This window comes from Oryzias latipes, chromosome 3 (genome assembly GCF_002234675.1).
Source record: "Oryzias latipes chromosome 3, ASM223467v1".
Classification (NCBI taxonomy): Eukaryota; Metazoa; Chordata; class Actinopteri; order Beloniformes; family Adrianichthyidae; genus Oryzias; species Oryzias latipes.
The window spans coordinates 37163663-37185775 of NC_019861.2; the positions used below are offsets into that span (position 1 = coordinate 37163663).

At 42.4% G+C, this 22113-nt stretch overlaps 3 protein-coding genes and 1 long non-coding RNA gene across 5 annotated transcripts; 1 reads left to right on the plus strand and 3 right to left on the minus strand.

Moving 5' to 3' along the window:
* Positions 1 to 207: 207 nt before the first annotated feature.
* On the plus strand, positions 208 to 1725 carry LOC111947182. Its single transcript, XR_002873005.1, has 2 exons — positions 208 to 472; positions 1205 to 1725. It is a non-coding gene; the product is annotated as an uncharacterized LOC111947182 (long non-coding RNA).
* Positions 1726 to 1812: 87 nt separating this feature from the next.
* Positions 1813 to 4043, minus strand: LOC111947181. 2 transcript variants are annotated; one of them, XM_023953750.1, is made up of 3 exons: positions 3318 to 4043; positions 3012 to 3129; positions 1813 to 2740 (listed from the first exon to the last, which is right to left on the minus strand). In XM_023953750.1, exons 2-3 carry the CDS (start codon positions 3105 to 3107, stop codon positions 1979 to 1981), a joined length of 858 nt encoding a protein of 285 aa, XP_023809518.1. In that variant the 5' UTR covers positions 3108 to 3129; positions 3318 to 4043; the 3' UTR covers positions 1813 to 1978. The 2 variants fall into 2 exon arrangements, with proteins under 2 accessions (XP_023809518.1, XP_023809517.1); XM_023953749.1 differs by lacking the exon at positions 3318 to 4043 and having other exon boundaries at positions 3012 to 3177.
* A 3235-nt stretch (positions 4044 to 7278) lies between these two features.
* Positions 7279 to 9289, minus strand: LOC101163707 (aerolysin-like protein). Its single transcript, XM_004084072.4, has 2 exons — positions 9043 to 9289; positions 7279 to 8471 (listed from the first exon to the last, which is right to left on the minus strand). Exon 2 carries the CDS (start codon positions 8455 to 8457, stop codon positions 7516 to 7518), a length of 942 nt encoding a protein of 313 aa, XP_004084120.1. The 5' UTR covers positions 8458 to 8471; positions 9043 to 9289; the 3' UTR covers positions 7279 to 7515.
* An 8602-nt stretch (positions 9290 to 17891) lies between these two features.
* LOC111946271 (aerolysin-like protein) lies at positions 17892 to 20537 on the minus strand. The gene is made up of 2 exons (XM_023953751.1): positions 20375 to 20537; positions 17892 to 19277 (listed from the first exon to the last, which is right to left on the minus strand). Exon 2 carries the CDS (start codon positions 19261 to 19263, stop codon positions 18322 to 18324), a length of 942 nt encoding a protein of 313 aa, XP_023809519.1. The 5' UTR covers positions 19264 to 19277; positions 20375 to 20537; the 3' UTR covers positions 17892 to 18321.
* Between the last annotated feature and the right edge of the window lie 1576 nt (positions 20538 to 22113).

A 22113-nucleotide genomic window follows, 5' to 3' on the forward strand; every position in this document is an offset into this window, starting at 1 on the left:
TATAAATCAGCCACATTTTCCATGATCAGAACACAGCAGATTCATAAATAGTCTTCATAAAATGTTCATATTTATTATATTTTTAATTTGACAAATGGGTGTCATTCTCCGCGTTAAATAGAAGTAGTTCCCCTCCAGACCAGGTGGTGGCGGTAATGCGCCACTTTGTTTCCGTGCCAAGCGCCATTTAAAAACACCCGAAAGAGAAAACTAGTGAGCACGGGTGTCCGAATAGGCTATATGCACACTCACTTCCGCATTCCAAGTCGGCCAGCCAGGTTACATCCGGCGTCGACGGCGCACATAGCGTCAATAACAACTATGGCATTTTTCACTCGGTCCCTTCAAGATGTCCCAAAGGTAACGGTCAACGACGTGAGTCGAATCATACAAAAGTTATGTCACACTTCGACAACCAAGAAAGAGAAGGGCTTCAAATTGTATGTGTCAAGCTACATCCACAATTTTGAAGGTAAGATCTGGACGTGTTCTGTGTTTACATGCCCATAGCATGCATGCTATCTAGTGCTAGCGCAGCAGGTGCAGCGTAGGCTATGTTTACTATTATGTGTCAATCACAGCCAATTTTCCTAACGCCTTTGTCAATGTCAGTTTCAAACAAGGATTCAAGCACAGGAGAGGTAACGATTAGGGCTGAGTGCTACAGATCTATGAGGAAAAGCCAAAAGCCTCACAGCTTAAGCGTAAGAGAAAGTTATACTGCAGGTTCAGCGCAGATTGGTTCATGGTTCATGGTTCATGAGACAGGTTACGTTTGGCAGATCAAAGTTTCTGTGAATCATTGCATCTAATAATGCTAAAGGTTATTTTAAAGACAAATTTCATTTACCATACCATAAATAACACTGGTGTGTTGGAATATTTATCGATATTTAAATATGTACACTAATCACTGGGATTCACAGAAACTGAGTTCCGTTTTGTCACTGCATTGACACACGTTCTGTGTCCACTGTTGGGGATGATGAGTAAAGTGAGATAAATAATAATATAAATAATATTGTGGCTACAATTTTAGCTCATACAAATTGTTTAGTAGTTATTAATTGTTTTAGTAGTTAATAATTATATGTCGATGGTTCAAATTTGTTTGTTTTGTTAAACATTCTCACTGTACTCATGTATTCTCTTTTTAAAAAACTGCACTTTTATTCTATTATAACAGATTTGTGTATTTTTTTAGATTGTGCTTGGGGATGCCCGTCCTGTGCAGCTACTTTTGGCAAATCCAGGGCCAGATGTTGATTTCTGGTTTAGACTGGTGTGACTTTGTTGTCTACACACAGGAGGACATGTTTATTCAGAGGATTCCCAGAGACAATGAAATCACCAAAACAATGAAAGTAAAAATTGATTTTTTTTATTTTTATTGTTACCTCTTTGCTTCCCTAAATAATTAGATTCTGATTGCCTGTCACACTTCTTTATAGAGTGCTGTTAATTTCTCTTTTCTCCATTTCTCTTACTGGCAGTAACTCTTATTAGTTCAATCCATTTCAAAATATTTGTACATATATATTGATTCAAGTTTTTATATTTTTTCTTAATTGTATTACTATGTTTCTTGTTGTATTAATACTAATCTATTATTAAATTACATGTTACATGTTCTTCCGATTAATTTTTTTGATAATTGGTTACCTAAAAATATTATTTTATAACTGTTGTTTGTAAATTGGGAGCCCTAAATAAATGTTATTCAGTAAATAATTCACTGTGCATGAAAGTATTATTCTTATATTACAGATGGCTTAAAAGCATTGGTGAGGTAAAGTACATATAACATGCAAATAATTCAGTAGTTCTTTATTCAAAGAGTATGTGCAATGTACAGCAGTGCATACATAACATTAATTATAAAATTCAATTTATACAAAGTAATTTACAAAGGTACATTTAAAGAAAGTAGTTATACAAATGGTCATAGGTTATTAATTTTTATTTTTTTCTACTGCTGCTACTCTGGATTCTTTGCCCAAGCCTTTACAAGAGGCCCGTTTTCATAGTTCGTCAGAAGACATGCAACAGTATACAGCTGATTAATGTTGCCAAAAAGCCGAAGTGGAATCTCTGTGTCAAAGAACTTGTGTTCCTTAACACGCCGTATGAGGCGCTCAACATGCACCCTGAGGCGTGCAATTGCTTGGGTCTCCCTGACCTCACAGGCAGACATCTGGGATCTTCCAGAGAGAAATGCTGGCCTATAAATCTTGCAAGGTACAAGGTCATCAACCAGAAAACCTCGGTCGACCATGATGGCCATTCCAGGTCTCAAAAGGGAGAGAATTCCAGACTCACGCGTGATCTGTTTGTCACTGATGGAACCAGCGTACAGTTGAGAAATAAATGTGACCGCCCCATGAGGAGCCACTCCAAGCAGCCCTTTGAGAGTACAGTGGGACTTGTATGCTGAGAACATTTCACTTTGGAGAAGAGGTGATGAAGGGCACTGGCACCTTAGCTCTGTGCAGTCCAGGATGACTGTAGTGTCTGCATAGTCCTTAAACTCAGCTGGCAGATGTGCCCTTATTTTCTCCTCTGGTATCCAGATCCTCACAGACCCTAGCACAGTGTACAGAAAGTTGCTCCATGTTGTAATGATCCGACTGACTGTGGACTGGTGGACTCCATACCGGTCAGCAAGATCACGCTGTTTTGAACCCAGTGCCAGGTAATTGAGAAACATGAACATCTCATCAATGGGCTGCAGGAAACGAGTCTGTTCAAAAGAAAAACAATTTGCGTTATGTTTCTCTCAACCTCTATTAGCCCTGATCTTTGTTAAAGGGATAGTTCACTTCAAAATGAAAATCATATACTCAGTGAATTTCTTTCTTTCTTCAAAATATCTTCCTTTGTGTTCAGCAGAAGAAAGAAATTCATACAGGTTTGAAACAACTTGAGGGTGAGTATATGATGACAGAATTTTAATTTTGAAGTGAACTATCCCTTTAAGTTTTATTGTATGGGCCATGTAAATAACTACTTACTACAGTGGAACTTGGCTCTGTTAAGGTGCCTCTCTGTGCTTGTGTCACACTGACCATATTTGGCAGTGATGGCTCTATTAAGGCCCAGAATCTCATCAGCAGGTCATAGGATGCAAATCTAAATAAATACAATTCAGATATAATCATTTAAATATTATATCATTGTATACTATGATATTACTTGGAAGCATTTCAAATATACAACTCTGTTAGCCTTCCTCTCTCCCTCTCTCTCTCACACACACACAAACAACTATATCTGTTGTTGCAAAAGTAACGTTACTACAGAACAATCTGATATCTTACCTTGTGAAAAAACGTATGTCCTTGTCTCAGGCAGCAAAACGATGAATTCCAAAGCGCTGATTCATTGTCAGCTTCTCGACGTGTTCCCTCAGCTTGAGAATCTCATCTCTGAGAGACATGTTGTCATCAAGGGCTAAATCAACAACTGCAGGATCTGAAGCCGAAGCGTAGTCGTGGTCCATAGGGATATCAGCTTTCTCACCTGCGTCGCCGTCATCCTCCGTCATCGGAGGCGGACGCTCTCTCCTCTCCCACACCCCCGGTCGTGAAGTGGGAAGGGTGAAATTGTTCCACTCAAACAGTGCTGGGACAGCTCCCTTGTTTAATAGCCGCCTCCCCGTCTCTGATAAGGGCTCACGAACATCATCCTTGTTAAAATGTCGGCTACATACTCGGGTATGGGGAGTAACTGTGAATTTGTCCCTCCGGATAGCTACAAGCCATTTACGCCTGATTTCCGCGTCAGATGGAAATGTATGAAAACTAAGTAAACTGTTGTACTTGCTCGAAGCTTGACACAGAGGCACACAGCAATGCTCGGCTGTACTATAGATGGTTCGCTGAAATTTGAACGTTTTCTTACTAGTCATATTGTAGTTGCTGTTATATCGCTTTGTAAACAATCGCCTCAGCGCGAGCGGAAATGGCTTAGCAGGCTGAGATTTTAGCGGAAGTACGTCATCACCTCCGTGTGCATATAGCCTATTGCTTTGAAAATTCAGAGAACTATATAGAGAACTATATAGTGCCGCACTATATAGGGTTTTAGTAGTTAGGGGTTAGGGCGGTAATTCGGACACAGCCATACTGTTGCGCAAAGCATCTGACTGATCACGTGATATGGATTGAACAGCTGAGCGGGCTGCGTCATTTATTTAATGGCGACGCACGCACTTCATTCAGGAAAAAGCACCGGCGAGACACAAGCCTTGTCAGTCCGTGCATAAAGCTTGTTTCTTACCTGTGTGCAATTGAGTGGTCCATATTCATCTGTTGAAGAGGCAGCCGGTAAGAAGAGACTTTATCCGAGCGCTAAAATTGTGCGATCACTTGTTTCCTTGTTTGTTAGGTGTGTTGTGGGACCGGAGTGTGCGCTTCACAAATGTTTGTGTGTACTTCAGGTACCAGTGGGAATTTTCAGCATTAAGGATTAGATGTTTATTTCGTCGGTGTGCTTTGTAACTTTTGTAAATTTACACTGGGAAGTTTTTTATGAATGTGAATTTTTGCTAAATAATGAGATTTTAAAGTTATTCTTGAATAAATTTGGAATTAATACATGAACTTAAATAAGAATGTTATTAACGTAAATGAGTGATGTTGCTAATTAAGTGAGGCACTTTAAATTACATAAATGTTTGTTGTTGATGTGTATGTTGAATTTGTAAATATTTATTACTGTTATTGTGTGTGTTTAAGGTTTTTACCTATTGATTGCTGCCAGATCAAATGGAAATTAATTAAAGTTTGGAAATTGATCTCAAGTGGCAGTCTGAGTAAATCGATCTTCAACGTTGGACACTCAGCCCTTTTCAAGTGTGGGAAAAGTACACAAAAAAAGTAGAAACACTTGACAGATACCTATGGGAGAAATAGGATTTAAACCACTGGAGAGCAGATCCTCTGATCCCTATGTCCTGCTCTAATCTATGGAGTAATATACTGTGGTCGAGAGTGTCAAAGGCTGCACTGAGGTCTAACAGGACCAGAATAGAAAGTAGTCCCTTTTCTGAGGCCAATAACAAGTCATTAGAGACTCTAACTAGTGCAGTTTCCGTACTGTGGTGAGGTCTAAACCCCGACTGAAAATCTTCAAAGTGGCTGTTGTCCTGTAGGTGGCAGTAAAGCTGCTTAACTACAACTCTTTCTAGGATTTTAGAAATAAAGGGCAGGTTTGATATCGGTCTATAGTTGTCAAATTGAGATGACTATTGTTGTAATATTGGGCAACATAAATAAATTTGAATTGAATAACATTTGTTAAGTTTAAGAGTCTGTTTTGTTCTGCTCCTGTGTTATCCCATCCTGATCCTACAGCTCAGTTCATGGTGGAAGTGGACGCCTCAGAGTCTGGAGTTGGGGCAGTGCTCCCTCAGCGTTCATCCTCAGATCAAAAGATGCATCCCTGCGCTTTCTTCTCACGGTAGCTTTCTCCTGCAGAGAGGAATAACGACGTAGGAAATCGAGAGTTGTTGGCAGTCATGCTGGTTTTGAAGAAATGGTGCCAATATTTGGAAGGAACATCTCAACCTTTCATACCAGCTCTTTTACCAGCTAATTCAGAATTGACAAAGCCTATTGGATAAGAGGTGAAACGTCTTCTAACTTTAAAACCAAGTCCAGATGACAGCCCCTAAACCTGCTTCTATGATCCACCTCTCTTGGTATGGACAGATCATAAGAACTTATCTTTCCTCCGTTCTGCCTGCAGATCTCCCTGGGCTCTTTCAAAAAACTTTTAAATGAACGTGAGACAAAGCTTTCAAAGTGTAAACGCTTTATTTAAGACTTTTTATTGATTGAGTGTGAGTGTAAATGAGAAATGTGTGTTATTGTTGTGCTGCTGCCTCTTGGCCAGGAGGCTCTTGGAAAAGAGATTTTTAATCTCAGTGAGTTTTTTATCCAGGTTAGATAAAGTTAAAAAAAATGAATAAAAAATAAAAGACTGAATCCCCGTCAAGCCCCCTTTTCATGGGACGCTTTAATTTCAAGGATTATTTATTGTCATTTATAGTGAACAGGGCAGATTCACAGAATAGGACTCTGCTGTGATGTTAATGTGCGACAAAAACACTTAAGAATAACAAAACAAACAACAGTAAGCAAAAAACTTACACAAAAGTCAGAACAATAAATAGAAGTACAATAGTGAAAACAGTGCAAACAGAGGATGAAGAAGGTGCACAGGACAGTGTAGTGGACCGGTGACTGGACATATAAGTGAAAGTTTAAGGGGGGAAGAGTTAAAGTGTTCATGAGTCTGACTGCAGAGGGAAAGAAACTGTTCTTGTGTCATGAGGTTCTGGTACTGATGGACCTTAGCCTCCTGCCCGAGGGGAGTAGATCAAGTAGACCATGTCCAGGGTGAGAAGGGTCGGCTGCTATCCGACCTGCACGCCCCCGGGTTCTGGAGACGTATAGGTCCTGGACAGATGGGAGGCTGCAGCCCATCACCTTCTCAGCTGAGCGCACAATACGCTGCAGTCTGTTTATGTCCCTGGTTGGGGCTCTGGCCACACCTGGATTTTTCTCTCCGTGTATCACTTAACCGATTTAAATCTATATATTCGATGGGATTCTATTTATATTATGTCTGGGTGGATTTCTATCCAGCCATTCATTTGAAAATAGATTAAAATCACCATCTACCAATATACTGTATATGGTCTGAGTGATATAAATGTTTTTACTCTGTAAAGGAGCAGAGAGAGACCCATCTGGACCTCAGAGAAGAAACACTGACACACCCTTAGACCACTCCCTCTCACCTGTGTGGTTAGCTGATGGTCACAGTTGATGATGAGCAGCTCAGGTGGGGGTGGGGGATTGTTTACCTGACAGCTTCTGATCACCTCTCTGATCGAGTGACTCTCACAAGATGTTTCTGGTCTAAGACTCAGTTTGAAAGATTATTCAAAAGTCGCAGTGCATTATGGAGTTTGTAGTTTTAATGTTTGTGTTGCTCTTATATCTGAGCTTTCTGAGTAAGTGAATCTGAAACTCCGACCTGTAGCCCAGCGCCTGGTAAGAAAGCTCACCAAGACCTCGGGGTCCAGAGGAAACCAAAGACAACTAGACAAACACACTTGTTTTCTAATTGGAAAGCAAAGATTTATTGCAGACAATAGCAAAAGCAGCTAGCTCCAGCAAAGCACATAGCAGTAGAAATGTGTCCACTTCACAAAAACTTTGCCCAAGATAAATATCAAACAGAAAAACAAGTTTTAGAACAATGATTACATGACACTTCCAAAGAAGACATTGTCTGTCGTGGGCCAATGGGTGAATGAACATTGGGTCTCTAGTGACAGTGATCTACACACAAAACCCAGGACAGGAAAAGTCCAGAAGTAATTATCACAAATGTCACAGAGACGCCTTTGGGTGGTTACAGGGTCATGATATAGTGTGTACAGGTGAGGACAGAAAATGGCTGAATGACAAAAGGAAGTTAGCATGAGTAGCTAATCAGTGGGATTCACTTTTCTGTCACGATGGTTTTAGCGTTGGTGTAGGTGACGCCTTTGTAGATCCTGCTGGTGTTGAACTTGAGGGTTTTCCCGTTGTAGCAGTTTATCTTCACCTTTCCCATGTAAGGGAGATCCACAGTGGCTCTGCCAATGGTGACTTTCACATCCACCGTCTTCCCGGGAGGAACATTGACTGGGAAGGTGAACATCTCCTTCCTCTCATCGGTGTTCTCTAGACCGTAGGAGCTTTCTGTACTGACAGTGAAGCTGAAGCCAGTAGACGCTTCGACCATCTCTGGTATCCCTGCCTTGACCTCAAATTTGAAGGTCGCTTCCATTTTGTTTGACACGGACCAGGAGGATTTCTTGGTGATGGTTTTACTGGATTCAACTGTGTAGGACTGAGGCACGCCTGTGTTATTGGTGTAAGTGACAGCCTTGATCTCCTCTGTGGCCACCTGAGGGATCACCTGGTGGAGGGTGGGGTAGTAAACGTTCATCAGCTCAGTTGACTGGATGGTGTTGATGAACACAAACCCCAGACTATCTATGTCATAACCACACCTTCCTAAAACTCCCAAACAAATCCCAGACCCAACATCAATGGGGTACTCTGTTTTCAGACCCCAGTCGGTCATCTTTGGGAAGAATTCTTGTCCTGCTGTTGTCCTGATCCTGATGGCGCCTAGGCGAGTTCCTGCACCATTGCCCCACAGCGAGAGCGATTTAATCTGCTCGCCATCCTGAAATTCCATCTGTGAAAATCCTCCTTCAGGCTTTCCAAACTCCTCGACCTGACCATCAGTCAGCCAAACCTTGATGCCCCTCACCTGCCACTCTCCCACCCACACCCACAGCTTCTTTAGCGTGGCCCCATTGCTTTCCCCGGTGAAACTAAAAGAATGACCGCCGCTTCCCCCAATGACAAGCACAGGTGCCAGGTACGACATCTTTGTGGTAGAACCTGCAAGAAGAACAAGAACAACCTCCATTTCAGTCACAGACTCAAGGTTCAGCAACAATCGAAGAGATTTCAGAGAACCAGACCGGTACCATGAAGACTCTGAAGTCACAGGAACTGCTGAGTCAGCAACACTTCAAGTGTTTGGACTTATCTGTTATGCCCTTTTTCTGTTTAGGGGTTCTAGCGGAACTTAGCCTCCACTAACCTCCCTAGATTAACATAAACAGAAGAAAACATAAAAGAAAACAGCAGTTCACCCCTACAGCTTCACTGTAAAGTAGAAATCACACTCAGCAAAAGACTACACAGAGTGGGCCTGAACACTAAACGCTGCAAAGAGTACTACATGGTAAATAAAGAACACAAAACACAGAATAAACAGAAAATTCAAACTAAATGCGTCCACAGCCATAACAATGTTTTCAACTACAGACTATAAATGGACAATCACACCAAAGCATAAATCTTTTTCCAAAAATAAAATCTAGACTTTCCTCCAGACATCCAATCTGGTGATTCAAAGACAAACTTCTTACTGTGGGATTCCATCCCAGGTTCTTACAATACTCACAGCAAAGTTAGACCTTTGATTGGACCTTGGGTTCTGGTTCTGGGCGGTGTGGCTCCCTCCTCAGTGCTGCTCAGACTGAAGCTGCTCTCTCTTATATGGACCTGAGGGTGGGGCCCAGGATGCTCGGCCTCTCCTCCAGCTGTGGATTTTTCCAGCCTGACCTCCTCAGTTTCTATTCAAATCTGCTCTATACTCTGTTCTCTACCGGTCACAACAGCCAAGTCTGAAGTCAGTAGCATTATGGTCAGGTTTACAGCCCGTTTGTCAGACCAGAATGAAAGTCTGGGTTTAAATTTTTTAATTAAATTTTCAGAGATTTTTGCATAATTAAATACAAACAACAACATACAAGAAAGAGAAAAAGCTAAAACCAACTCACCCATCTGCCCTCCTCTCCATTCACACATCCCCTCCACACACAATGAATACAGGCACCAAAAAATGACTAATGTTAGTTTGTTTTCCTGTTTCTCTCCTTTTTTTTTAATGGTAAATGGCGTATACTTATATAGCGCCTTTCTTCCTACAAGAACAAAGCGCTTTACAGTCACGACCCATTTGCCCGCCTACCACCAGAGGCAAGGTGGGGTTCAGTGTCTCGCCCAAGAACACTTCGACTCATGGGCGTGCAGGGCGGGAATTGAACCTGCAATCTTATGATCATGGGTCAGCTGCCCTACCGCTGCACCACGGCCACTCCTTTTAACATTGTCCTGTCCAACATCTGGGCAGACAGATGAGAACTGAAGGCCTCCTGTGTTGGACATATTTTACTTAAACAAGAGGGGTTATGAATCTTCTGACAAACCAGAGGTATGTCTGAATAAACCCCTTTTGGAATTGAGGCCAAACTTTATTCATTTTAATCGTATTTGAAAATCTTTTGTGTTGGACCGGACGGAAAAGGAAAGAAGGGAAGAAGAGAGAGGGATGTTAGAGAGAGGGGGGTTGAAGGGTGATAATAGAAGGGGGGGATAAGACAATGAAGCAGCATAAAGCAACAAGTTTCTGGATGTTTATCATTACGGTGATGTTCAGATATAATTATGAATCTTCAGACAAACCAGAGGTATGTCTGAATAAACCCCTTTTGTAATCGAGGCCAAACTTTATTCATTTTAATTGTACTGTATTTGAAAATCTTTTGTGTTGGACCGGACAGAAAAGAAAAGTAGGGAAGAAGAGAGAGGGATGTTAGAGAGGGGGGGGGGGGGTAGAAAGGGGATTATAGGGGGTGTAAACCATGAAGCAGCATAAGAAAACAAGTTTCTGGATGTTTATAATTACAGTGAGGTTCAGACGTAATACAAATCTAGAAGGGGCGGGGCCTATCCACACACTCAAATGAATGTTATAAACATTCCTGTTGGCTGCAAAAATGTCCACGTCAACATGTACACAATACAGATAGTGTTCACACACGCATACTCATGCCTTAAAACCAACTAGTGTGAAATATTTCATTCAATCATCCAAACTATTAGTGTAAAGGTGAGCTAACACCTGTGCTCAGGTGAATGTTTATGTTCTTCTAAAATGGATGGTGGAATGTTAAAAGAAGGAGGGAGAGTGCCCAGCCATCCCCACACCCAGACCCCCACCGCAGCAGCAGCGGCAGCCGGAATTCCCCCAACGCCACAAGGGAACCGGCAGGGAACAACCGCCCACCGGGCGACCACATCCGCCACCCAGGCCAGGGCCAGGGGAGGCATGGGGGGGAAAGAGAGCACCGCCCCAGCCCAACCAGGAGAGCAGCCCCCCCGCCGCGCCGGGAGAGCCCAACGCAGGGCCCCACCCGAGAAGGGCGCCCACAGCCCCAGACGAGCACCCCATCACCACCCCTGCACTCCAGGCAGCCACCCACCCGGCCCACGGTTGGTCCAGGGAGGAGCAAGGCAGGGGAGCATCATTGGGATCTTCAGTATCTTTAGCTCTGTTCCAAACCAGAAAACTTATGAGGAGGCTGTTCATCGTCAGTTTAGGGAATCTGATCTGACCTGGGGTGTTTTCTTAGTCATTTTTGACGAGGGAAAAGTGACAAGAAAGAAACCCTAGGTGAAATCTGAACCCCGAAACAGACGAGGAGGAGACCCAGGACAGACCCGTTTCTTAGCAGAAACTTTTCACTTTGGCATCATGAAGGTTAGATTTACAAAACAGTTTCAGCCTCATAAGCTAAAGCTAGATTTTGTTTCATTAAGAAAAAGTTTCAACAATACAACCTGAATAACTTTAAATAAACCATAATTTGGAACTTCAAACAGATCAGAACACAGCAGCAACCAGAGATCAACGAAAGCATTGAAAAAACAAGGAAACATAAAGTATAATATTTCCTTTCTTTCTCGGTTCTCGGGGAAGATGCCACGGAGGCACAGAGCAGCGGCACTTCCCAACTCTATTTACTGCAAAATAGCGTAAATACAGCGAAAAGCAATTCCTAATCATGCCCCCGAAAAAAACCTGTGTTGGAGGAATCTGAGAATATCAAGAAGTTGCTTGATTTCTACGGAAGCATTTCTGTCTCATTATTAAAAATAAAAGTCAATGCCGAGAAGGCTTTTTCATTTTCAAAATGAAGCTCTGTTTGACTCAAAAGCAGTCCTCTGGGTTGAAGGAATGATTTCATCTTTCTGTATCCTGTGTTTGGGTAACTTAGGTAAATTTCTGCAATGATGGCATCCAGCTCTGCATTAGTCAGTACTGAGTTCATGTCTGACTTCCTGGAAGAAAAAAAAGACAAAATGGTCTGAAAATAAACACAAATGGTTTGTTTTGATGTCTACACTGCTGTCAAATTATTTCCTCCATCCTGTCAGGTACAGGGGTTGATGAAGGACCCAAAATGCAGAGACTGGAGGCACACGGTTCCAAGTAGAGTCGGCCCGTTTGACACGAACGCTCCGGGGCTTGTTTGACCTTCGTGAAACAGAGTGGTACGGCACAATGGTTCGGAGCATGTGTCAGCTAGCGTAGATCACGTGGTTGATGACGTATGAAGCGCCAAATGCATCGTTTGGACGAACCACGGTTCAGGTGTCATTTGTCCTCAGGATCGTTTCAACTCGGTTTCTCCTAATAAGACAATACACTAAGTACGCTATTTATAAAGAAAAAATTTCTATCAATCTATGATGGCAAGAGTGCATAGTGGCAGTAGGGATGGCTCAGTGGTAAAGTCATTGGCATCTGCATCCACAGGTCCAGGGTTAAAGACCGGTGTTTATCCATTTTTTTTGCCTTGCGTTTATTTTCCTCATGAATGTGTGTTTTTCTGTGTCAAGAACTTCTCACAGAAAATGTCACACGCTGTGTTGTTTTATGTTGTTTTTTCATCATCATTTCCACATTGAAGTGTTACAAGGAGCTCAGTTGAAGCATATATAAGTCCAGTCCGCCACCAGATGTCGCTGTTCTGTGTGGTTTCAAAGCCCTGAATGGTTGGTTCATTTATCCGTCACAATTACATGAATGCCGTGAAAGCTTCAAGGGGGTTTATTCCCATCCCCAGTTCCAAGGCAAGGGTTTTTTACCAATCAAAAGACACTGCCAAGCAGGGAAACCAAAAAAACCCAACTGTCGGGGTAAACAGGGAAGCAGCAGGACCAGCACAGAGGAAGGCAGTGACAAGACAAAGATGCAAACAGGACTACGAGACACAGGTGAAAACGATCGGGGCAGATTGGGACAAGGGAAGTCAAACATGGCAGGGAGAACCTTCAAAAATAAAACAGGAAACAGAAACAGAACCCTAATCACAGGTCACATCCATCTTTTAATCTAGTCTTGCTGGAGCCCATCCCAGCCAGTCAAAAGCGTTGGGCGGGGTTCACCCTGGACATTATTTCCTTCTCTATCTGTAATTGTCGTTGGGTTTGTAACATAGAGGTCTATATGATGGGGCATTGTTATTATACTGATGCTAGCCTACAAATACTTAATGGATGCATACCCTCCTCCATCAACTTCTGAATGTCTCTACTTTTGCAAACAACGGGATAATAATAAAAGTAGTTAAAGGAAGTTTACCTCAATCCATTATCGTTCATCTTCCGATGTATGGTATGGCGACGTACACCAAACAACTCAGCTATTTTCTGGATGTTGAGGCCATGCAACAAATATGCAACAACCACATGGAAAGAGATGGTGATGACTGGTCGTCCGCTTCCACGTGTGAAAGACAGAGCACGTTGGCCACGATTCTTCTTCTGCATTTCCGGCAGTATGACCAACAACACAGAAGAAGAAGCGTGAGTACTGACGTCATCGCCGTGGTGCAGCGGTAGGGCGGTCGACCCATGATCGTAAGATTGCAGGTTCGATTCCCGCTTTTCACGCTCATGAGTCGAAGTGTCCTTGGGCAAGACATTGAACCCCACCTTGCCTCTGGTGGTAGGCGGGCGCCTGTGTTTGGCAGCGGAGCCGCCACCAGTGTGTGAATGTGTGAGTGAATGTGTGTGTGACTGGGTGAATGGGGCTGTGACTGTAAAGCGCTTTGTCCTTGTAGGAAGAAAGGCGCTATATAAGTATACGCCATTTACCATTTACCTCCCCCCTGGAAATGCTGACTAGAATTGAATTATGCTGTGCTTTTCGTACAGTGGATGTGAAAAAAGAAAATGCTATCTCCTCTTTGCATTATCGCTTTAATTATGTCACAAAATGACACAGTGAAGCGAGTTTGGGAAATATTAAAAAACATCATTAAAAATAGGACAAAAAGCGAACGTATCCAGATTACTTTACAGATGAGAAGGGTCATAGCTTTAACATTAGTGAAGCAGCAAACGGCCTCAATAACTATTTTATAAATGTGGGTCCAGAGTTGGCAGCAGAAATTCCAAAATGCAAAACCAGCAAAGACTATAATCCACCATCAAGAGGTTCCCACACTCAATCTTTCTTTCGGATGTGAATGAAAATCAGCTGATATCAATTGTAAATAAATTCAAGAGTAAAAAATCAAAAGATTGTGAGTATATAGATATGAAGGTGGTGATAAAGGTAATTAATAGTGTATGTTAGCCTCTAACACACATATGTAACTTATCATTACAAACAGGGAGATTCCCAAACCAAATGAAAATAGTAAAAGTGATTCCTAGTTATAAGAGTGGAGACAAACACCAATTTACAAACTATAGACCTGTTTCTCTTCTTCCACAATTCTCAAAAAAATGTAGAAAAATATTCAATGATAAATTAGTTTTATTTATTGATAAATTTAAGGATTATAAATGGAAACCAATACGGTTTTAGAGAAAACAGATCAACCTCATTGGCTATCATTGATGCTGTGGAGGAAATCACAAATGCTCTGGACAAAAAGAAATATGCAGCTGGAATTTTCATTGACTTAAAAAAGCATTTGACACTTTCAATCATGACATCCTATTTGACAAACTGGAAGTGTATGGGATAAGAGGAATAGCGCTAACTTGGGTCAAAAGCTATTTAAAGGGAAGAAAACAATTTGTCAATATTGATGAATATACATCAGAAACAAAAGAGATAAGTTGTGGTGTCCCACAAGGATCAAGTCTGGGCCCGCTGCTATTCAATATTTACATAAATGATATATTCAATGTTTCAAAGCTTATGAAACTCATATTATTTGCTGATAACACATACATATTCTCTTCTACAGAAAATCATGGGGAACTTATATATGTGATAAACAGAGTTAACCAAAATAGAATTATGGATGGATTACAACAAATTATCTTTGAACCTAGATAAAACCAAAGTGATGTTTTTTGGTAACTACAACGCAAATAAAGAGCTCTGAATTAAAATAAATAATGTGTCAATAGAAAGCGTTGCAGAAATCAAATTCTTAGGGGATTTTATTGATGTTGGGAGCCACATATCAGACACATACAAACAAAAATCTCAAAAAGTATTTCAATCATAAATAAATCTAAACATATATTAGAATACAATAGTAGAAATTTATTGTACTGTTTCGTAATACTACCATATTTCACCTACTGTATAGAAATTTGGGGGAATAATTAAAAGAGCTAACTACATCCTCTCTGTTTACTTCAAAAACAAGCCGTCAGAATTGTACATGAAGCCAGATTTCTTGATCATACAAACAATTCATTTTATCAATCTAGACTTTTACAACTGTTTGACCTTGTTGATTTTTTACACTGACCGGCTGAGTAGCTAATTACCATATCAATAGCGAGCAGTTAACATCACTCAGTGAGGGTCCTTAGGCAAGACCCTCAACGCTACTGCCTCCCGAGCGCAGTTCACCTGCAGCTCACCGCTCCCCCAGGGGATGGGTCAAATGCTGAGAATCCGAAGAAAAAAAAAAGTTTTACACCAACAACTTTTATACAGTCAGTGGGAAATTGTTACCATTCAATATCCAGAAACAGTTCTTAGAAAATGAAGGAGGACCAAACTGAGGGGATGTAGGAACTTCAAGACCAAACTAATAAGAACCACAAAGAAAAGATTCTGTGTATAAACGCCACTGGTGGGAATTTCTCAAAATATCTAACTCGTCAATTCAACCGTGCAAAATGACACCCATCTGGAACCAGAAAGGTGGTATAGGTTCTGGTCTTTGTCCCGTAGTGCCGGGCCCTGCGAAATTTCCAACTGTGGCGGAGCCTGGTCGGGCCATGTTTACAGCTCCCCTTGTGGGCCCCCTTTTCTCCTGGGTGCCGCTCTTCCTGGCCGGGGACGGCCGGCCCCTGCCTTGTCTCTTCCTGGACCAACCGTAGGCTGGGTGGGTGGCTGCCTGGAGCGCGGAGCAGGTCTACCTTGGGGGATCCTGGCTCGTGCCTGGGGTTGGGGCGGGGGGATGCCCAAAACTCCTGGGTGGTGATGAGGTGCTCGTCTAGGGCTGTGGGGCCCTGCGTTGGGCCCTCCCGGCGTGGCGGGGGGCTGCTCTCCTGGTTGGGCTGGGGCTGCACTCTCTGTCCCCCCATGCCTCCCTGCTCTCTGGCTCTGGGGGCCGCATGGCGGTCCTGCTGGCCCTGGCTTGGGTGGCGGATGTGATTTCCCGGGGGGCGATTGTTCTCTGCCTGCTGCCATGTGGCGTTGGGGGGTTCTGGCTGCTGCGGTGGGGGTCTTGGTGTGGGGATGGCTGGGCACTCTCCCTTCTTCTTTTCATATTCCACCATCCATTTTAGAAGAACATAAACACTCAATTGAGCATAGCTGTTAGCTCACCTTTGCACCAATAGTTTGCATGATCGATTGAATGAAGTATTTCACACTAGTTGGTTTGAAGGCATGAGTATGCGTGTGTGAACACTATATGTATTGTGTACATGTTGACATGTGGACATTTTTGCAGCCAACAGGAATGTTTATAACATTCATTTGAGTGTGTGGATAGGCCCCGCCCCTTCTAGATTTGTATTACGTCTGAACCTCACTGTAATTATAAACATCCAGAAACTTGTTTTCTTATTCTGCTTCATGGTTTACACCCCCTATAATCACCTTCCTACCCCCCCCCCCCTCTCTAACATCCCTCTCTCTTCTTCCCTCCTTTTCTTTTCTGTCCGGTCCAACACAAAAGATTTTCAAATACAGTACAATTAAAATGAATAAAGTTTGGCCTCGATTACAAAAGGGGTTTATTCAGACATACCTCTGGTTTGTCTGAAGATTCATAACCCCTGTTTTTAAAGTAAAATATGTCCAACACAAGAGGCCTTCAGCTCCCATCTGTCTGCCCAGCTGTTGGACAGGACAAGTAAAAAAAAAAGAAGAAATTCGGGGAAATAATTCTAAGAGTTCTCTACATCTTCTCTGTTTATCAGAATTATACATAAACCCAGATATCCTGATCATACAAACGATTCAATTGATTTATCCAGACTTCTAAACTGTATGACCTTGTTGATTTTTACACCAACAACTTCTATACAGAGTCAGTGGGAAATTGTTACCATTCAATATCCAGACACAGTTCTTAGAAAATGAAGGTGGAATTCCAAATACATGTGTGAACTTGACTGTGGTGAAACAAGTATTACATTGTAAGGTCCCATGATGATTACTGAAATGTTTTCAATTACAACCAATAAGCTATTGATTTTCTTTACAATGTGTAGCAATAATTACTAATTTAATGTGATCATGTGGTCTAATGATAATCAATGATTATTACATATCGTACCGTTACTGTTTTCTGAAATTACGTGTGAATGTTTTCTGAAGATATTCAATCATTACTAGGCACTGGATTTTGTTACTGATCATTGTATTTAGTTAAGCAAATGTGATTTAAGTGACTTTTTTGTTTTATTTATTTTTCTGTCTTTTTTAATCTATGAATTTCATAATTTCTGTAATGCGTTTGATAAATATGTGTAAATTCTTTATTGCTTTGACTACAATGCTTGAAATAAATCAACAAATAAAATCAAGTCAAATCAAACCAACTATGGTCTGAGTGATATAAATGCTTTTGCTCTGAAAAAGGGGCAGGAGACCCACCTGGACCTCAGCCCAAAAACACTGACACACCCTTAGACCACTCCCTCTCACCTGTGCGGTTAGCTGATGGTCACAGTTGATGATGAGCAGCTCAGGTGGGAGTGGGGGATTGTTTACCTGACAGCTTCTGATCAACTCTGTGATCGAGTCACTCTCACGTGATGTCTATGGTCTAAGAGTCAATAGTTTGAAAGATTATTCAAAAGTCCCAGTTTGTAGTTTTAATGTTTGTGTTGCTCTCATATCTGAGCTTTCTGAGTCAGTCAATCTGAAACTCCGAACTGTAGTCCAGCGCCTGGTTAGAAAGCTCACCAAGACCTCATTAGTTGATGCCTGGGGTCCAGAGGGAACAAAAGACAACCAGACAGACACACTTGTTTTCTTATTGGAAAGCAAAGATTTATTGCAGACAATAGCAAAAGCAGCTAGCTCCAGAACAGCACTTAGCAGTAGAAACGTGTCCGCTTTACAAAAACTTTGCCCAAGATAAAGTTCACAGATAAGTACAAGGATTAGAACAATGATTACATGACACTTCCAAGGAAGACATTGCCTGTCGTGGGCCAATGGGTCTATGCTCTAAAGACTATGGAAGACACAGTAGACCACACTGTGAACATTGGGTCTCTAGTGACAGTGATCTACACACAAAACCCAGGACAGGAAAAGGCAATCAGTAAATATCACAAATGTCACAGAGTCATCTTTGGGTGTTTACAAGGTTATGATATAGTGTGTACAGGTGAGGACAGAAAATGGCTGAATGAGGAAAAGAAGTTAGCTTGAGTAGCTAATGGGTCGGATTCACTTTTCTGTCACGATGGTTTTAGCGTTGGTGTAGGTGACGCCTTTGTAGATCCCACTGGTGTTGAACTTGAAGGGTTTCCCATTGTAGCAGGTTATCTTCACCTTTCCCATGTAAGGGAGATCCATAGTGGCTCTGCCAATGGTGACTTTCACATCCACCGTCTTCCCAGGAGGAACATTGACCGGGAAGGAGAATGTCTCCTTCCTCTCATCGGTGTTCTCTAGACCGTAGGAGCTTTCTGTACTGGCAGTGAAGCTGAAGCCAGTAGTCGCTTCGACCACCTCTGGTATCCCTGCCTTGACCTCAAATTTGAAGGTCGCTTCCATTTTGTTTAACACGGACCAGGAGGATTTCTTGGTGATGGTTTTACTGGATTCAATTGTGTACGACTGAGCCACGACGGTGTTATTGGTGTAAGTGGCAGACTTGATCTCCTCTGTGGCCACCTGCGGGATCACCTGGTGGAGGGTGGGGTAGTAAACGTCGATCAGCTCGGTTGACTTGATGGTGTTGATGAACACAAACCCCAGACTATCTATGTCATCCCCACCCTTTCCTAGAACTCCCAGACAAATCCCAGACCCAACATCAATGGGGTACTCTTTTTTCAGATCCCACTTGGTCATCTTGGGGAAGAATTCTTGTCCTGCTGTTGTCCTGATCCTGATGGCGCCTAGGCGAGTTCCTGCACCATTGCCCCACAGCGAGAGCGATTTAATCTGCTCGCCATCCTGAAATTCCATCTGTGAAAATCCTCCTTCAGGCTTTCCAAACTCCTGGACCTGACCATCAGTCAGCCAAACCTTGATGCCCCTCACCTGCCACTCTCCCACCCACACCCACAGCTTCTTTAGCGTGGCCCCATTGCTTTCCCCGGTAAAACTAAAAGAACGACCGCCTTGTCCCCCAATAGTAAGCACAGGTGCTAGGTAAGACATCTTTGTGGTAGAACCTGTAAGAAGAACAAGAACAACATCCGTGTCAGTCAGAGACTCAAGGTTCAGCAACGATTGAAGAGATTTCAGAGCACCAGACCGGTACCAAGAAGACTCTGAATTCAAGGGAACTGCTGAGTCAGCAACACTTCAAGTGTTTGGAATTATCTGCTTATCTGTTATGTCCTTTTTCTGTTTAGGGGGATATAGAGGAACATGACCTCCACTAACCTCCCTAGACTAACATAAACAGGAGAAAATATATGAAAGAAAATAGCAGTTCACCCCTAAAGCTTCACTTTAAAGTTGAAATTACACTCAACTGGGCACACTGGGCGGCAGTGGCTCAGGGGGTTGAGCAGGTTGTCCAATGATCTAGGGGTCGGCAGATCGATCCCGCGCCCCCAATTAACTGTCGTTGTATCCTTGAGCAAGACACTTCACCTTCCCTGCTTCCAGTGTGGCTCCACTGGTGTGTGCATATGAATGTCCCGTTGATGTTCAGAGCAGCCGTAGGCGCGAACTGGCAGCCAACTGGTGCCTCTGTCAGTCTGCCCCAGTGCAGCTACAACAGTAGCTTACCATCACCAAGTATGAATGAGGGGTAAATGAATAATGGACACACTATAAGAACTTGGAGCATCTGGATAAATTTAATCCATTATTATTATTATTATTATTATTATTATCAACAATTGACTACACAGAGTGGGGCTGAACACAAAACACAGCAAAGAGCACTACAAGGTAAAACACACGAGTCAGCTCAACACAGGCATGGAGAGGAGAACTGAGCTGGAGACAGGTTGCAACACATCTGCATTCTCTGGCCTCCAGGTGAAAATGTTCAGAGACAGACACGCAAAGACAAAACGAGGTCCCACTCTGACAGAAATAAAGAACACAAAAAACAATGAATAAAAAGAAATTTCTAACTAAATGCGTCCACAGCCATAACAACGTCTTCAACTACAGACTATTAATGAACAATCACACCAAAGCACAAATCTTTTTCCTGAATAAAAATCTAAACTTTCCTCCAGACATCCAATCTGGTGATTCAAAGACAAACTTCTTACTGTGGGATTCCATTCCAGGTTCTTACAATACTCACAGCAAAGTTAGACCTTTGATTGGACTTTGGGTTTTGGTGCTGGGTGGTGTGGCTCCCTCGTCAGTGCTGCTCAGACTGAAGCTGCTCTCTCTTATATAGACCTAAGGGTGGGGCCCAGGATGCTCTGCCTCTCCTCCAACTTTGGATTTTTCCAGCCTTACCTCCAAAGGTTCTGTTCAACCTGAAAGCTGACAAGAAAGACACTCAAGGTCAAATTCAAACCCGTAAACCAATGAGGAAGACCCCAGATCCAAAAGTGACAAGAAAGACACACTAGGTAAGATCTGAACCCCAAAACAGACAAGGAATCGTTTCTTCTTCAGTGTTGCAGATGGACCTGGGGTCCCCTCCTTTATTTTCTCTTTTTACTAGTTTTATATGTGTATGTATAAACATTTATTTATTTATTTATTTATTTTTAATTTTTAGTCACACTTACCATTTCATATGTCTATTATGGTTTATGTAATTATTTGTTTCTTGTTCATGTTTTAAATATATTTCAATTTTAATTTTATTCCTTTTACATTTTATTTGTAACTCCAGTGTTTTCCTCTGAGGGAATCCTCCACATCGGTCACTGACCCTTCTCAGTGAACGAGGTCGCTGCAATGGCATCTCCCAGGTCTGACTCTTTTGATCGGATCTGGGGGGTTCTGTTGTAGTGTTCTCCGTGAACTTGGGTGGGGGTCACTGATGTGGACATGTCCCCAAAATATCGTTTCCCCACTTCAGGAGGTATCCAGGGGCCTGTTTCAGAGAGGAGGTTCAACCAACTCTGAGGTTGAACTTGAACTCTGAGTTGGTCAATCGGGAGATTAACAACTCTGAGTTTTCTGTTTCAGAGAAGCTGATGGGAGTTAGGTCAATCAACTCTGAGTGGACTGATTCGGAGTTAAGCGTGCGCACCGCGACTATAAGAAGCCATTATCAATGGAGCGCAGATATCACGAGTCACCATGGCAACCGTGAAAAAAAGAGGTCTGCGTATTTTTCGCCAGCTGAACTTGACGTGCTGCTGCAGAGTTACAGTGAATATGAGCACATATTCCAGAAGAAAAGCAACACCGCTGCATCTGCAAAACAGAGACAGTTAGCGTGGAAAACATAGCTGCTCAAGTTAATGCCTAAGTTTGCATTTAAATCACTGTTATAAAATATTGACTGTAATAACTTTCTAAATAGCGTCAGGTGTGAAATAAAAATGGCGATATTTAGGTGTACTTTTGAAGTGTTATTCCTGGTGTAATTGCATGAAATGCTGCATAGTGTACAGAACCAATCTGGGGGAAAATGCATTTAACGTCGGTAATGTTTAGAGGACTTTTTTGTTAACCTTCCCCTCTTGTAAACATTGGTCAGTTTAATATTAATACATGCAATTGTGTTTTTCAAAGTGAACTTTTGTCTACTGTTGAACCTTTCGCTGCGCGAAGACTTCTCCTTTCTTTTCTCTCGTCTTTCCGACCGTGGTCAGAAGCGCAGGGGAGATTTCCTTCAGGGCTGAAGGGAATTCTCCTTCGGGGTTCACTTCCCGTTGGAAACCCTCAACCTCCAGAGCGGATTAAGAATGACTCCAAAACAGTTATTCTGGGAATGACACCTTCTCTTTATTTAACTAAGTGCTCCGTCCTCCGAACACACAATATATACCAGGCACACACCTCTGCTCCGTGCTCACCCCCCCCCCCCCATCTGCACCTGCACCTGCAATCGCACCCCGCTCAGCACACACACGC

Bases quoted from the DNA above. Each gene is read 5' to 3' on its own strand.
- LOC101163707 (XM_004084072.4), bottom strand. From the start codon at position 8,457: ATGTCGTACCTGGCACCTGTGCTTGTCATTGGGGGAAGCGGCGGTCAT.
- LOC111947181 (XM_023953749.1), bottom strand. From the start codon at position 3,158: ATGATTATATCTGAATTGTATTTATTTAGATTTGCATCCTATGACCTG. The intron at 2,741-3,011 runs GTAAGTAGTTAT...TCTTTTGAACAG, and splicing joins CAGAGCCAAGTTCCACTGTA to ACTCGTTTCCTGCAGCCCAT.
- LOC111946271 (XM_023953751.1), bottom strand. From the start codon at position 19,263: ATGTCTTACCTAGCACCTGTGCTTACTATTGGGGGACAAGGCGGTCGT.